This window comes from Bombina bombina, chromosome 9 (genome assembly GCF_027579735.1).
Source record: "Bombina bombina isolate aBomBom1 chromosome 9, aBomBom1.pri, whole genome shotgun sequence".
NCBI classification, from domain to species: Eukaryota; Metazoa; Chordata; class Amphibia; order Anura; family Bombinatoridae; genus Bombina; species Bombina bombina.
In genome coordinates, this window is record NC_069507.1 from 139,565,998 (window position 1) to 139,582,613 (window position 16,616).

Here is a 16,616-nt window from a genome sequence, read left to right on the forward strand (position 1 = left end):
TGGTTTATTCAAACGTAGGAGTGTGGCACAAAATCAGTGTGCAAAGAGGGCAGGAACTGACGCGTTTCGCGCATGCTCACATACGCTTCTTCAGAGATCACTGTACACAAGTAAAGGCAAAAGCTTGTGAAAGAGGGGAGGGGCACTGCCTGATTAAAAACTACTATATGTACAAAATTAGTTTAATTCTTGCAAATTGTTATTACATTTAACTTGAAAAGCAGAGTTTATGCATAGATAGTTTAGATTTACAAAATTACTGTATAAAAATAAAAATGCATAGCAATGATTTTAATTTTTGAAGAGACACATGTAATAGGAAAAATGCTTCAATGTTTTACTCTACACAAAGAATAAGTACATAGATCCCTGCATTTTGAGATTGTGCATATATTGTGTAGATAATAATGATGTGTTATTGCTAATGCATGGTACCACCAGGTCTCTTAGAAGGCACTGTGTTTGAGGGTGCACATACCATATGTATATATGAACTCTCCACATTAACGCTAATTACTTAAACGGACAAAAGTGTGAAATACTCTGTGTTAAGACCATTTTATTATTGCAATATTTATTTGCTATAACATGTAGTTAACCCCCTGTGAAGAGCTTAAACACATAGTTAAAATCAGTTCTGGAGCTGAAATTCACAACAGCATAAGGAAAGGCCACTAAGCCAATCTTAGCACTATTGCCCCTCCAGAGTTGACAAATTAGGTTTAATCCATTACAGAGGACAAATCTATATAAGTATAGGCAAGCAACACATCTGGTGAGTCAGTGACAAGAGACACATGTTTATAACCACCAGTAATCAGCTAGCTCACAGTAATTTATTACTGCTCCCATGGCTATCTAAGTATACTTTTCAACACAGGATGCCAAGAAAACAAAAGTAAATTTGATATCAGAGGTACATTGAAAAGTCTCTTAACTTAAGGACACTGAACCCAATTTTTTTCTTTTGTGATTCAGATAGAGCATGACATTTTAAGCAACTTCCTAATTTACTCCTATTATCAAATTTTCTTAATTCTCTCTGTATCTTTATTTGAAATGCAAGAATGTAAGTTTAGATGCCGGCCCATTTTTGTTGAACAACCTGGGTTGTTCTTGCTGATTGGTGGATAAATTCACCCACCAATAAACAAGTGCTGTCCAGAGATCTGAACCCCCCAAAAAACTTAGATGCCTTCTTTTCCAAATAAAGATAGCAAGAGAACGAAGAAAAATTGATAATAGGAGTAAATTAGAAAGTTGCATGCTCTATCTGAATCACAAAAGAAAAAAATTGGGTTCAGTGTCCCTTTAAGACTGCATGCTCAAGTGAACTATGAAAATATTTAACTGTGACAAATAAAAAAACAAACAAGTTTTCCCTAAAATGTTATCTGCTTAGTCATTTGCATTACAATTCTACCTTTTCTTCCTCTTACAGAAATAACATTTAACTCTAGGCAAACCGTTTTGTGTTCCCATATAAATATTAGAACTGTAGGTTTTATGTTCCGCATATCACTTTCCCTACTTCTTTTTTTTTCGTGCACTGTCTTCTCTCACTGACAGTGACTGTACTTTCTGTTGCGCCGCTTCCTCTCCCATAGCTAGCTGGCTATCCCTACTCTCATTGTTTCTCAGCTTCTCTCCGCCCTTCACAGCTCGCCAGCCTAATCGCTGAATCTCTGTCAATCCGGGGACAGCGTCCTTTTCTAAAGCTTGCACTCATTGGTCGCTGGTGGCACATGTAACCAATCAGGCCGCGGCTACCATGGTGGAAGGAATAAATACAAGATGGCTCCTCATATAAAGCCAGGCATCTGGCTTCTCCGCAGCCACGATAAAATATATTCTATATTTACTTATAACCGTTTTAAAGGCTCTTGGCGTAGGCCAGAGAGGTGATTTAGGTTGCTGTAACGTAAATAAGGAACGCAAATCTTATTGCGCCGCGGCCAAGTTACATGAAGGCTGCTGAGCCGTGACCATGAATTAGGTTTTTCTGGGAACGTGGAGGCTGAGGCGGTTCTAAGCCTAGGCTATAGGCCCTGACTCTCGGCCCTCTGTTCTTTCCTAGACCGGAAGAGATCCACGCAAGAAAGTGATTTCTTCATTGTGTCCCTGTCTGACAGGGCGAAGATATTCACTGGGTCGTGATGGCTGTATCTAGGTTGGTATGAAGCCGATCAAATGGCTTGGAAAGTGGCAGATACTCAGGCCAAATCCAGTCCCACAATCTGAATTAAACTATGGTGCTGTGGCTACTGGAACTATTGTCTTGCGTTTATACATAAATATATTATGATTATTTATATGATACGCTATTTATTATTGTATACAACAAACCCAGCAGGCCCTTTTATACATCTTACTAGAACTCTTTTACACATCTCTGGAATCTAAGAGGTTAAATTTAGTCAAGGATCTCACAAAGCTTCAAAATCCTACAAATCAAGCAAAAATAAAATATTCTAACATAGTAAACAATATTATAACCTCAATAATGATATCTATAAACGTTTCACATTACATTTTACTGCCTTATAGAGATACTAGGTGTGTCAAGTGATCTGATCTACTTCTCTAATGTTTAATTCTAATGATCTAATTAGGTCTAACACAACTATGTAAACAATTCAAAGCAAAAGATAGTTACTGTATTTAGTTAGTGATATATTTTGAGTTGATTATCATTTAATATATATAAAGATCATCTTTGCAGAGATACTTGTATACAATTGTTTCCCTTTTGAGTAACAACTGAGTTTCTCAAAAGTTTTAATGTAATATTAGCACAATAATGTACCTGTATTACTAGTATTGCAACACTGTTTTTTTTGTTGGAAGTGTGAAATACTTCATTATTTGTGACACCATTTGACATGTTAACATAATGTGTATGGGAAATGACATTTCATTGGCTTTGGGAGGAGACGTATTGGCATGACAGTTTTTATTTATTTGTTGATTGCTACTAGTTAAAGAACTGCATGTTTGCTAGTTAATAATGAAATCAGTTTTCAATGGAAACAGGATGTTTATAGTTCATGAGTTTGGGAGACCATATTTCTTTTTTTTGTACTGGTGTTCAGTTAGGGGCATTTTAATGTAGTTTAACTGGACTTGAAACCTGCATTTCAGAAACAGGAGTTACAGGGAGTTGAAAATGTTCTAAATTTAAGGGACTGTACTTTTTTATTTTTTTTGGCAGTTGAAATAGATAGTTTTGCCTGTTGTATCTCCACCTATACTTAGAATTCCAGAACTTAAGTAATGGTTAAAGAAAAAACTATCTAAACCAGATTTAAGATGAAACCATGCTCTCACTGGGGGTGTGGCTGAGAGGTACTAAAATGTTCATTTTCCATTGTTCTCACTATAAGCCTGATGATCTACAGCTCTTCACTTTGGCTAGATTATCTAAGAAGTCGTGTCCTTTCTGTAAGGAAAGGGTCCCTCAGAATTTTAGGAAAGCAAAATTTAGCTTGAGAGCTGTCTATCTCAGTTTAAAGGGATCTTTATGTGATTGAGAGAATCTTACATTGCAAAACAATGCCCCAAAAAAGTCCTAAAAACATTTGTGAGACTTCCCTCCGTGTCGGCGAGTTATTGATCATCATGCCCTAAGTATTTGTCTTTGAGTAAATAGTGAGAAATAAGAAAAGGAGGGTTTTGTGTAAATGCAGAACGAGTATACCATCTTATCTTTCTGTAAGTTTTAGCCCATTTTATTGTGATTTCTATTAGTAGAAACTACTATTTGATATACAAATATAAACATAAAGTAGCAATTTCAAACTGCAGCTGGTATAACAAGCCATTAGAAACACTATGAAGCCAATTTAAATTAATATAATGTACATTTAAAGGGATTTGAAACCCAATATTTTTCTTCCATGATTAATATAGAGCATGCAATTTTAAACAACTTTCCTAATACACTTATTATTTTTTTTTTTCTTTGTTCTCTTGGTATATTTGTTGAACAGCTGGGATGTATACTAGGGAGCTGGCCCATTTCTACAGCACTACATGGCAGTAGTTTTGCAGGAATGTTATTCATTTGCAAGAGCACTAGATGGTAGCACTATTCCCTGTCATGTAAAGCTCCAGATGCCCACTTAGGTATTTCTTCAACACAGAATAACATGGAAGCAAATTCAATTTGATAATAGAAGTCAATTGGAAAGTTTATTCTCTATCTGAATCACAAAATAAATATTTTGGGGTTTCATATCCCTTTAAATACACCACTATTGTCCCTATGATGACCGGCTGCAATACAAACAAGCATTTTAAATATGCACATTTCATTCATGTTTATTTTAAAAACTTGCACTGTAGGTGCCACAGTCAGAGGTTGTATTGCCCGAGTCATTGTTTTCAGACTGGGCAAGCTCTTAACTCTTTCCCGTTGTTAGGACGTTCCACACCGTCCTAACTGCGCCGGGCTTTAGTGCCATTAGGACAGCATGGAACTAGCCATTTGGCTGTCCGAAAGCCATAGCGGCTTGGTAAATGGGATCACGTGCTGGAGGGCGTGCCTAGCATCATAGGCACTCCCCCTTGACCCAATCCCATCATTGAAATCACGCAATCGAATAAACGATCCGTGATTTCAATTCAATATTGGAACTTAGTTCCGATTTAGACAAATTACCTCCGTCATGAAAGGATTAAAGGGACAGTCTACACCAGAATTTTTATTGTTTAAAAATATAGATAATCCCCTTATTACCCATTCCCTAGTTTTGCATAACCAACACAGTTATATAAATACACTTTTTACCTCTGTGGTTACCTTGTATCTAAGCCTCTGCAAACTGCCCCCTTACTTCAGTTCTTTTGACAGACACCCATTTTAGCCAATCAGAGCTGGCTCACCTGAACTCCACGTGCGTGAGCACAGTGTTATCTATGTGACACACATGAACTAACACCTTCTAGTGGTGAAAAACTGTCAATGCTCTAAGAGAAGAGGCGGCCTTCAAGGGCTTAGAAATTTGCATATGAACCTTCCTAGGTTTAGCTTTCAACTAAGAATACCAAGAGAACAAAGCAAAATTGGTGCTAAAAGTAAATTTGAAAATTGTTTAAAATTACATGCCCTATCTGAATCATGAAAGTTTATTTTGGACTAGACTGTCCCTTTAAGTACTATAGTATGCATGCTGTCCCTGGTAGTAATAAACAAGGGGAAGTGATGCTTTTGGACATAATGGCACTGACACTAAGGAATCTGGCTTTAGCATCTGAAGCCTACTTTTGGAAACATGATTCAGTTTGGAAAATGCAAGTACAGTTTGATTATTTTAATAAAACATAAATGAGGCTAACGTATTTTAAAGCATGCCTGTATTGCAGCTCTTTTTTGAGCATTAAAGGGACATTAAACACCAAATAAATGCTAGATAGAATGATGCATTCAAAGAAAAGATTAGTCTGAGAATAGCATCTAGATTTATTTTTTAAAGTTTCGTTAACTGTTTAAATACTGAAAAAACAAGTGTAAAGTTTTACTGTCTGTAAAATAATGGGGCCTGCCATGTTGTAACTTAGGTTACCTTCCCGTCTGTGGCCAATTAGGGACAGTTATAAATAGGTCATAGTGTGCAGCCAATGGCTGTGTGGAATATAAGTGTTCTGCACTTCCATTTCTAATAGGAACTGAAAAGCTCACAATTTCAGAGTGGAATTACAGGAAAAGGAGACAAATAAATAATGAAAGTATATTGAAGAGTTTGTTTTTATATATTTGATTTATCATTTTATATTACCACCTGAAAGTGTTTAATGTCCCTTTAAAGGGGTACTGTATATATTTGTTTTTTGGACTTTTAAACATTTTGCAATATTTGCCTGAATACTAGTTAAATGTGAGGTAATGTGCATATGATAAAGGTACTTCCTACTAAGGCCCAATGAGGAATTGCCTATCGCCAATGAGCATTAGTGGGAAGTACGCAACTGATAGAGCTGTATTAGTGTTAATTTAAAAGTCATTCTTTTAGTTCATATTTTCATATGAATGACAGAATTTTTGGAGTACAGTATCCCTTTAAAGTTAAAACCTCATTTATTGTTCCTTTAAAATGTGCTGTAGAATAATTTTATTAGCAGTTTAGGAGCCAGAAAGAAAATTAAGAAATTGAATACAAAGTTTTCCAAGGATGTTTAGATATGTCAAAAAGAAGAAAAAAAATGGTTAGAGACATGAACGTATTATCAAATTTCGATTTCTTGAAATTCTTTGAAATTTTTGTAGAAAAGGCTCAGGAGCGGCAATTCACTACTGTGAGCTAACTTGCAAATGGGGAAAATGCACATATGCCTGTTGTTAGCTTGCAAGATGTATTCAGCTAGTTCCTAGTAGTGCATTGCTGCTCTAGAATTAAAGGGACACTCAGGTTAAATTAAATTTTCATGATTCAGATACAGCATGTAATTTTAAACAACTTTCCAATTTACTTCCATTTAAAAAAATGTGCAGTCTTTTATATTTACAATTTTTGAGTCACCAGATCCTACTGAGCATGTGCAAGAATTCAGACTATACGTATATGCATTTGTGATTGGCTTATTGCTATCACATGGTACAAGGGGAGTGGAAATATACAAAACTTTGAAATTTGTTATAAAAAAAATCTACTATTCATTTGAAGATCAGACTAAGTGCTATTGCATTGTCTTATCTTGCATTTGTTGATTATGCAAATCTAATGTGTTGACTGGTCCTTTAAGTTAGTGTTAAATCCTGGTAAATTTAGAGAATGTTATTGTATTCAGTTTTCACCACAGAAAACATTACCAGCCAGGTGGTGGCAGAGTAATACTTTGAGCTATTGTAACATTTTCTGTTATTTGTTACTTAAACTATCCAAAGCACTTATTAATTGCATAATTTAACATAAATTGATTTAATGATAATCTGTGCAATTTTAGCTTTTATATTGGTTTAAACCAGACATCCTCAAACTTGGCCCTCCAGAGGTTTTGGAACTACATTTCCTATGATGCTTAGCCAGCTGATATGCTGGCTGAGCATCATGTGAAAATTTAGTTCCAAAACCTCTGGAGGGCCAAGTTTGAGGATGTCTGGTTTAAAGGGACAGTCTAGTATAAATTAAACTTTCATTATTCAGATAGGACTTTTAATTTTAATCAACTTTCCAATTTACTTTAATCATCAAATTTGCTTTTTTCTCTTGGTATTCTTAGTTTAAACTAAACATAGGTAGGCTCATATGCTAATTTCTAAGCCTTTGAGGGCTGCCTCTTATCACAGGCTTTTTAAATCTCTTTTCAACACAAAGAGACAAAGTACACGTGGGCTATATAGATAACACTGTGTTCAGGCACAGGAGGTTATTTTAAGGACCAGTCAACACTGTAGATTTGCATAATCAACAAATGCAAGATAACTAGACAATGCAATAGCACTTAGTCTGAACTTCAAATGAGTAGTAGATTTTTTTCTGACAATTTTAAAAGTTATGTCTTTTTCCACTCCCCCTGTACCATGTGACAGCCATCAGCCAATCACAAATGCATACACGTACCATGTGACAGCCATCAGCCATTCACAAATGCATACACACTTAGTCTTGCACATGCTCAGTAGGAGCTGGTGACTCAAAAAGTTTAAATAGAAAAAGACTGTGCACTTTTTGTTAATGGAAGTAAATTAGAAAGTTGTTTAAAATTGCATGCTCTATCTGAATAATGAAAGTTTAATTTTGATTGAATGTCCCTTTAAGATTTAGCACAAAACAATGCTAAATTTAAGACAATAGATAATAAACAGTCAGTCATGTGATCAGGGGACTGGAAGAAGGTTCCTAGATACAAGGTAATCACAGAGGTAAAAAGTATATTAATATAATATGTTAGTTATGCAAAACTGGGGAATGGGTAATAAAGGGATTATCTATCTTTTAAAACAATAACAATTCTATGGTAGACTGTCCCTTTAAATGTTAGCTATGTGTTCAGTAAAATGAGCTAGGTGGTGTGCCCATTAAAGGGACACTCAAGTCAAAATTAAACTTTTCAATGATTCAGATAGATCAGCAATTTTAAACAACTTTCAAATTTACTTCCATTAACAAAATGTGCACAGTCTTTTAATATTTACACTTTTTGAGTTACCAGCTCCTACTGAGCATGTGCAAGAGTTCACAGCATATACCTATATGCATTTGTGATTGGCTGATGGCTGTCACATGATACAGGGGGAGTGGAAATAGACATAACTGCAATTTATTTAAAAAAAAAAAATCTTCTACTCATTTAAAGTTCACACTAAGTGCTATTGCATTGTCGTCTTATCATGTATTTGTTGATTATGCAAATCTACTGTATTGACTGGTCCTTTAATTTAGGTCCTGGGGGAACACTGACGACATTGCTTGCATATAGCACAAGTGTGTGTGTGTGTATATATGTATGTGTATATGTACAGGTATACCTCACTTTACAGAGCTTCACTTTACAGCGCTTCGCTAATACAGCGCTTTGTGGAGCTGAAGTTCAACCTCCAAAGATTATGAAACAGTGCTGTAATCATCGTGAGATTGCGAGAAAAGGGACTGTCACCATTTTGTTATGCACAGTTCACTCTGTTTACAGCATTACAGTGCAATCTTTGTCTCAGTGGTATAGTCTGACAAATTTTACTACAGTCATTGTCACTATTTTACAGGTACAGTATTTATTGAATACTGTGCTGTTTTAGTGTTAAACTAAATGCAACACTATTGCACCCCTAATATAAGTTAGTTCAAACATGTTTTCAAGTTTTTAAACACACGGGCAAGTGAAAAGAAAGCTAAAACTGCCTTGTTTCACTTTAAGGCGGTTTTCACTTTACAGCGGAGCTCCGGTCCCTAACCCGCTGTATGAGCGGGGTATACCTGTATGTGTGTGTGTGTGTATATATATATATATTAACACTTATGTCCCTTTTTTATATTGTTACTTTATTTTGTAATAATGATTTGACATTACATTCACCGGTTGTTTTGGCTTTCCAAACAAACTTGCTGCATAGATCTAAATAATGCAGGAGTGGTTGTTCAGTTGTCAACAAAATGCAATTGCATACCATCTAGTGCTGGCTCCTTGGCTACCACTTACTACTTTTCACTAGTACCATTTTTTTTGTTTGAATCCCCCCCAAATTATCACCAATTATGGATATACAGTCTCAGAATGGTTTGCCAAGCTTGAAATATTTTATTATTTTATTTAGTTTTTTTCAAATATTAAAGCAGGGGTTGACAAATCTGTTTAAAATTTTTTTTATATAGAGAATAAAGTTGTCGGGTAAAATTTAGGGAGGACGTTACACCATATGAAGTGACAGAGAAGAGATTATGAGTGCACAATCGGCTCCCTTAGGGTACAGGGAACACTGTACAGTCAACACTGTACATTTGCATAATCAACAAATGCATGATAAGAAGACAATGCAATAGCACTTAGTCTGAACTTCAAACGAGTAGTAGATTTTTGTTAAATAAATTGCAAAGTTATGTCTATTTCCACTCCCCCTGTATCATGTCAGCCATCAGCCAATCACAAATGCATATACGTATATATGCTGTGAATACTTGCACATGCTCAGTAGGAGTTGGTGACTCAAAAAGTGTAAATATAAAAAGACTGTGCACATTTTGTTAATGGAAGTAAATTGGAAAGTTGTTTAAAAGTGCATGCTCTATCTGAATCATGAAGTTTAATTTTGACTTGTGTCCCTTTAACCTTTTATTTATAATATTAGAAATGGTAGATACCTCGGTTCTAAGAACCTACATACAAATTAACACCAATAAACACTGAAAAACCTGTGCTGGTAAGCTCCAAAAATTTTTTGTTAAAGGTAGCTTACAGCAATACCCCCGGTATTCCTGGCCGATAACAGGTCACATCGGCATCAGTTGGGGGTATGCAAGGATAGGTTTGACAAAAAATAAAAATGTACTGCTATGCGTTTCGACCCGTATACGGGCCTTTGTCAAGCATATCTGGTCAAGAAAAAGTTGGAACTTCATGTGGTTATATAAAAATTGGTGTATACTGTCCCTTTAAACATTCTGATTTACTTCTGTTATCAAATTTGCTTTGTTTTTATGATATCCTTTGAAAAATATGTCCAGGAAAAGCGGTGCACCTCTGGAAACTAGCTGAACACATTACAAATAGTTTTTTCAAACTTACTCCTTTTGATATCCTTTGTTGAAGGGGTAGCAATGTGGTTCAGGGCGCTAGCTCAACATATTGGGTGATCCAAAGGCAAGAGGCGTATATCTGCAGCCACCAATCGGTAGCTAGCTCCCAGGAGTGCATTCCTGTTTGTGAGTCTACCTAGGTGTGCTTTTCAACAAAGGACACCAACAGAACAAAGCAAATTAGATTAAAGAAATACATTTTAAAGAATTCTGTCTGAATTTTCTGTTTCTTTAAAGTGAAGGTCAATTTTGATGAATTAGTGCCCGGTTTTTAATAATCCTATTAAAAACAAGGGCACTTTTAATTCTTCAAAATTGACATTTCACTGTTTTCTTCAAAAACTTACCTTTTATTCCTGGCAGCCGCTCCAGCGATTCCCCACGGCCGTCAGAAACCTCTGCAGACATCGGAAATGACGAATCCGGCTTCCTCCAATAACTGCTCCCCCCGGGGGAATCTTGGCCTGATGCCACGCCATGATTGGAGGAAGACGGATTCGTCAATTTGGACCTCGCGAAGAGGGCTTGCGACGGGCGGAGGAAGTGCTGGAGCGGCTGCCAGGATTAAAAGGTAAGTTTTTGAAGAAAACGGTAAAATGTCAATTTCTTTCTAATTACACGATGAGTCCACAGATCATCATTAATTACTGTTGGGAATATCACTCCTGCCCAGCAGGAGGCGGCAAAGAGCACCACAGCAAAGCTGTTAAATATCACCTCCCTTCCACCCCAGTCATTCTCTTTGCCTATGTCAGAGCAAAGAAGTGGTAAAGTTAGTACCTATTGTCTCCGTTCGCTTTTTTTCCTCGAGTCATTGCTCGAATCAAGCAGGGGATGGCGTCGGTGACCCTCATTGCACTGTCGTGTGGTTTCGCAGGATTTGGTATGCAGACCTGGTGGACATGTCATCTCTTCCACCTTGGAGATTTCAGTTGGGGCAGGACCTTCCATTTCAAGGGGCCTTCCTTCATACAAATTTAGTTTCTCAGAGTCTGACTGATTGGAGATTGAACGCTTAAATTTATCCAAGCGTGGATTTCGGACTCGTTCATTGAGACCTTGATTTACGTAAACCTGTGACTAGAAAGATTTACCATAAGATATCTATATCGGTGTGAATCCAAAGGCTACTCTTGGAGTAGAGTTGCAAGAAGGTCTGGAAAAGTGTTTGTTGGCAAGTTCCCTAAAGGTTCAAATATCTGCCTTCTCTATTTTGTTACTTAAGCATCTGGGGATATCCCAGACGTACAACAATCTTTTTGTCGGGCCTTGGTCAGGTTCATACCTGTGTTCAAACCAGTTACGCCTTCCTGGAGTCTTATTTTAGTTCTTAAGGTTCTTTAAGGGGTTCCTTAAAGGACTAGGCATTCCTTAGATATTAAGTTATCTTGGGAAGTTTTGTTTCTTGTTGCTATTCTTCTGCTCGTAGAGTGTCAGAGTTCTCAGCATTACAGTATGAGTTCCCTTACCTTATTTGTCATCAGATAAGGTGGCTTTATGTACTAAATTATGGTTTCTTCCTAAAATCTGATGCACCTCTCTGAGTCCTTTCATTGGCTCCCCATACACAGCAGAATAAAATTCAAAATTCTCACCCTTGCATAGAAAGCACTCGCCAACACCGCTCCCCTCTTCCTATCCTCTCTAATCAACAAGTATATTCCAGCCCGCCCACTAAGATCCAACAATGACCTGCTCCTTGCATCTGTGACTATCACCTCCTTTCATGCTAGACTGCAAGACTTCTGTCGTGCAGCACCTACCCTCTGGAACACTCTCCCACGTGCTGTCAGGCTTTGCCCTAATCTTTCTTCCTTTAAATGCTCTCTGAAGACTTTTCTGTTCAGAGGAGCCTACCACCCAACTCAATATTTCTCTTACCTAACATTTCCCTCATCTAACTCTGCATTAACATCTTTCTCAATCTTGCAGTCAGGACCGTCTTTAACACAGGGCAAAAGGGGCAGCTGCCCAGGGCCCAGTTTCTGTTGAGGGGCCCAAGAGTCCTAAAAAAAAAAAAAAAAAAAAAAAAATTTTTTTTTTTATGGTTCATACCAGACTGCTGATTTGACATGGGGAACACACAAATTCAGTCCTAATACTGTCACAGTCAAAAGTACTCTGCTTATATATATTTTTTTTAAAACTGTGCCAGACCGTGCCGGTGTCATGTGATTATGCCAAGCTATTGCCATGTGCTGTTTTAGATGTGCACTGTGCAGCACTGAATGCAAAGCCCTAACTCGGCATCCAGCCATTCCCACTGCATCATAAAAGGTCCTACTGGGGTTACCACTGTTACCAGGTAACTGCTCTGGTTGTGAGGATTGTTTCTGGGTAGGGCTGACTGTAGGCGCATGCAGCAGAAAGCTGGAGCGACAGGCACGTGAGTATTTGAGCATCTTTACAGCTGCACACACTGCTCTCTTCAGTCTTGAGGCTGTGTGACTCATCTCACACTGTATCCATGCAGCCTTGGACAGACAGCATCCAGTCTGCTGGTCCCCTTAGCCCTGCTCTTTCTGCTGTGGCCCTAAGATCAACTAACTGAAGTTTGTTAGGGGAACAGTGCTTTGTAGAAAGGTGTCAGTGGGAAGAATAAGTGAGTGCACCCCCCCTCCCCATGCAGCATTGTCTAGTGCAAGGTGAGAGGGAACTTGTTCCTAGCAAAGAAGGGACATGTGCTGCTGTGGCTGATGTATAGTGTCATGCTGATACTTCACATATTAATGTAAGGTTTATTTTTATAGTTTTTGTTTTCTCTCTGTCTCAGATTTTACAGCTTCCCATAGTAGTTCTGCTGATCCAGTCAGTAAACTTATATTGCACTTCCATGCTTCCTCCTCAGTCTTTACCTTGCTTTGCTCCTGTTGGCTGCCCTAAATCTCTTTAACCAGCTAACCTCACACCAGAATCACATTCAAAAGAATATTAAATGAATCCACAGTGGAGGAATTTATATATATATTTATTTACTTATTAGTACTGCTTAGGTCCAGTTTCACATATTGCAATTTATTTCATTTTTTTAAATGATTAGCTCAGCAGTGGATAATCCACTGCTGGGCTAATAATTAAAAAAAATAAAATGATTTAGTTATTTTTTGGGATGTTGGGGTGGAGAGCGAAATTGCATGGTGGGGGGGGGGCCAAGAAAATTTTCGCCCAGGGTCCAGTCAATATTAAAGACGGCCCTGCTTGCAGTCCTCATCTCCTGTTTTTCAACCTCCTACCCTTCTAGATTGTAAGTTCACACGGGAATAGGGCCCTCGATTCCTCCTGTATGTGTTTGTAAATTCTGTCCTGTCTCTTAGTCTTAGAAGTTTTATATTATTTTATTTAAATGAACTGTATCCATGGACAGCGCTGCGGAATATGATGGCGCTTCATAAATAAATTATAATAATAATAAAGTAGTTGCAATCAGGAGATTGTTGTTCCTTCCTTGTGTCCTAATCCTCCTCCTCAGGAGGAACGGCTTCTACACAATCTGGACATGGTACGTGCACTAAAATTCTATTTACAGGCGATTAAGGATTTTCGTCAGTCTTCTGTTTAACGTAAGGGACAGAAAGCTACGGCTGCTTCTCTTTCTTTGTGTCTGAATAGTATCATTTGCTTTGCCTATGAATCTGCTGGATAGCAGCTTCCTGAGGGACTAACGGCTCTTTCTACGAGGGTTGTTTCCTCTTCCTGGGCATTCAAAGATGAAGCCTCTATGGAACAGATTTGCAAGGCTACAACTTGGACCTCTCCACACTTTTTCAAACTTCTATAAATTTGACTCTCTTGCCTCGGCTGAGGCCGCTTTTGGGAGAAAGGTTCTTCAAGCAGTGGTGCCTTCCGTTTAGGTTTCCTGTCTTGTCCCTCCCTTATCTGTGTACTCTAGCTTGGGTATTGATTCCCAACAGTAATTAATGATGATTTGTGGACTCATCGTGTCATTAGAAAGAAAACAAAATTTATGCTTACCGGATAAATTTCTTTCTTGACACGAGTCCACGGCCCGCCCTGTTATTTAGACAGGTTGTTAGTATTTTATAAACTTCAGACACCTCTGCACCTTGTTGCTTCCTTTCTCTCCTTTACTTCGGTCGAATGACTGGGGTGGGAGAAACGGGAGGTGATATTTAACAGCTTTGCTGTGGTGCTCTTTGCCGCCTCCTGCTGGGCAGGAGTGATATTCCCAACAGTAATTGATGATCCGTGGACTCATTGTGTCAAGAAAGAAATACATTTATCAGGTAAGCATAAATTTTGTTTTTGATTAAAGTGCCCTTGTTTTTAATAGGATTATTAAAAACCGGGCACTAATTCATCATAATTGACCTTTACTTTAAGATGCTCGTCGTATTTTAAAATCTATTAAAAGAATTTAGCAAAATGCTTCTTATAAAGGTTACTGCTGCTTGGGTGTTAACCTTTATTGCACGTTACAGCCTGCTAAGTGCTTCTAGCACTCATGAATGCTCAGAATGTTGGTGGTTACTTCAACAGCACACAGAGCTTGTGAGAATCAGGTGCACATGGGTTGCAATATTGTACTTAGTATGTTACTCAAGCAGTAATAAGTTTTTGTCAAAATTAAGCCTATTGATACGTGCCAAATCTGTTTGCTTTCCCTTAGCATTGCAAGTGCAGTAAATCTTGACGTCATAAAACTTCTAGAGTAAAATGAGCTAGATTAATATTCCAATAATGTTAGAGTGACAGTCTGTTTTGTTCATGCTCAGAAGTGGCAGAATGCAACTTAAAGGGCCATAATACCCAAATGTTGAAACACTTGAAAGTGATGCAGCATAGCTGTAAAAAGCTGACTAGAAAATATCACCTGAACATCTCTATGTAAAAAAGAAAGATATTTTACCTAAAAAGTTTCTCAGTAGCCACATCCTATTGTAAAGGACTTCTAAGAAGCATATTAGTATGTCTGTCCCGGGACAGCGAAAGGGGTGAGCTTACGTGCACTCTCATCTTATTTCCCTATTCAGTTTAAAGGAAGTTTGCTGTGAAATCTCATGAGATCACAGTAAAAGAGTTCATGACCTCAGCACTGCTGATGCTGATTGGCTGCTGTTCATTTCTTCTTCCTTTTTTTTTTTTTTTTTTTTTTTTTTTTTTACCTGCAGCTGGGCTGCAGCTGAGTAACTTTTTACACAGAACTTACTCTGCTGAGCTGAGGAAATTGTGAGGTAAAATATCTTCCTTTTTTACATAGAGATGCTCAGATGATATTTTCCTGTCAGCTTTTTATAGTTATACTGCATCAGTTTCAAGTGATTTAGCATATGAGTATTATGTCCCTTTAAGTTCCAAACTATCTGCTCCCTTATCTCCATGTGGGCAGGGGCTACAATGAGAGAGAGTTTGTGTTCATTTTTCAAGAAAACAACAAAGTTCTTTGCTGTCTTTTACTCGATCTGTTTCTTTTTACGTTTACTTTGATTTAGCATATTTGTTTTTACTGCAGGAACACGGTTTAATGTCCCTTTAAGCAATACAAAACACAAATTTGCATAATTTTGACATAATGATAACTTGTGCAATAAACATTGAAAAAATGTAGTAATAAGCTATTTATAGCTTCCTATTGGCTTACAGTTTAGTCGGGTGGCGTGCCCATGAAATAGGTCCTTTAGAGAACACACATTTGTATACCTTAGCTGCTTATGTGAAGTTGCTGTGTAATATTATTTGGCTCTTATCCGATTACTCATTTGCCTTTTCCCATTTTGTAATATGGTACCACTCATTAATCAGCAGGGGCGTTGAAGTTGCTCATTTTCTGTGACATGGAACTTTTCTTCTCTTGCAGGAATCTCTGTTTCTCAGGTTGTATAAATAGGTTTATGGTACTTCTGTAGGTATAGGCTATGTTATATCACACTAGAAGTTCACATTGATATATGTACTAAGTATCTGAGGTACAGAAACAAATTTCAGTTATGTCTTCCCATTGCATCATGAGACAGCCAATCACAAATGCATATGTATATTCGGTGAATTCTTGCACATGCTCAGTAGGAGCTGCTGACAAAGTGTAAATGTAAAAAGACATTTTTGTTCATGGAAGTAAATTAAGTTTAAAAGTTTAAAATTGGGTGCTCGATCTGAAGTTTAATTTGACTTGTGTCCCTTTTTAAATCAAGTTTGTTAAACATTAGTTGAATTTAATGAATGTAATGCCCCTTTTAATTAAACTTTGCTTATGTAAAAAACCTAACTTTCCATAAACGTAAAGTGTGTGTGTATATAGTAATTAGTGTCTCAATGTAATGCTACATGTTGTATTGCCATACAATTTTAGCCCTAATTCTGAGATACCCGCAGCCAGTGGCGTAGCGTGGGGGGGGGGGCCACAGGGGCGGTTGCCCCGGGCGCAAAATT

General features: G+C 37.5%; 1 protein-coding gene across 1 annotated transcript in view; it reads left to right on the forward strand.

The window, feature by feature from the left end:
- Window positions 1-1,782: 1,782 nt before the first annotated feature.
- BTAF1 (B-TFIID TATA-box binding protein associated factor 1) overlaps window positions 1,783-16,616 on the forward strand; it is a gene marked incomplete in the record, with an annotated part of 442,652 nt that continues 427,818 nt past the window's right edge. Inside the window, 1 exon segment of the mRNA XM_053692938.1 lies at window positions 1,783-2,170. Coding sequence (XP_053548913.1) covers window positions 2,157-2,170 — 14 coding nt within the window.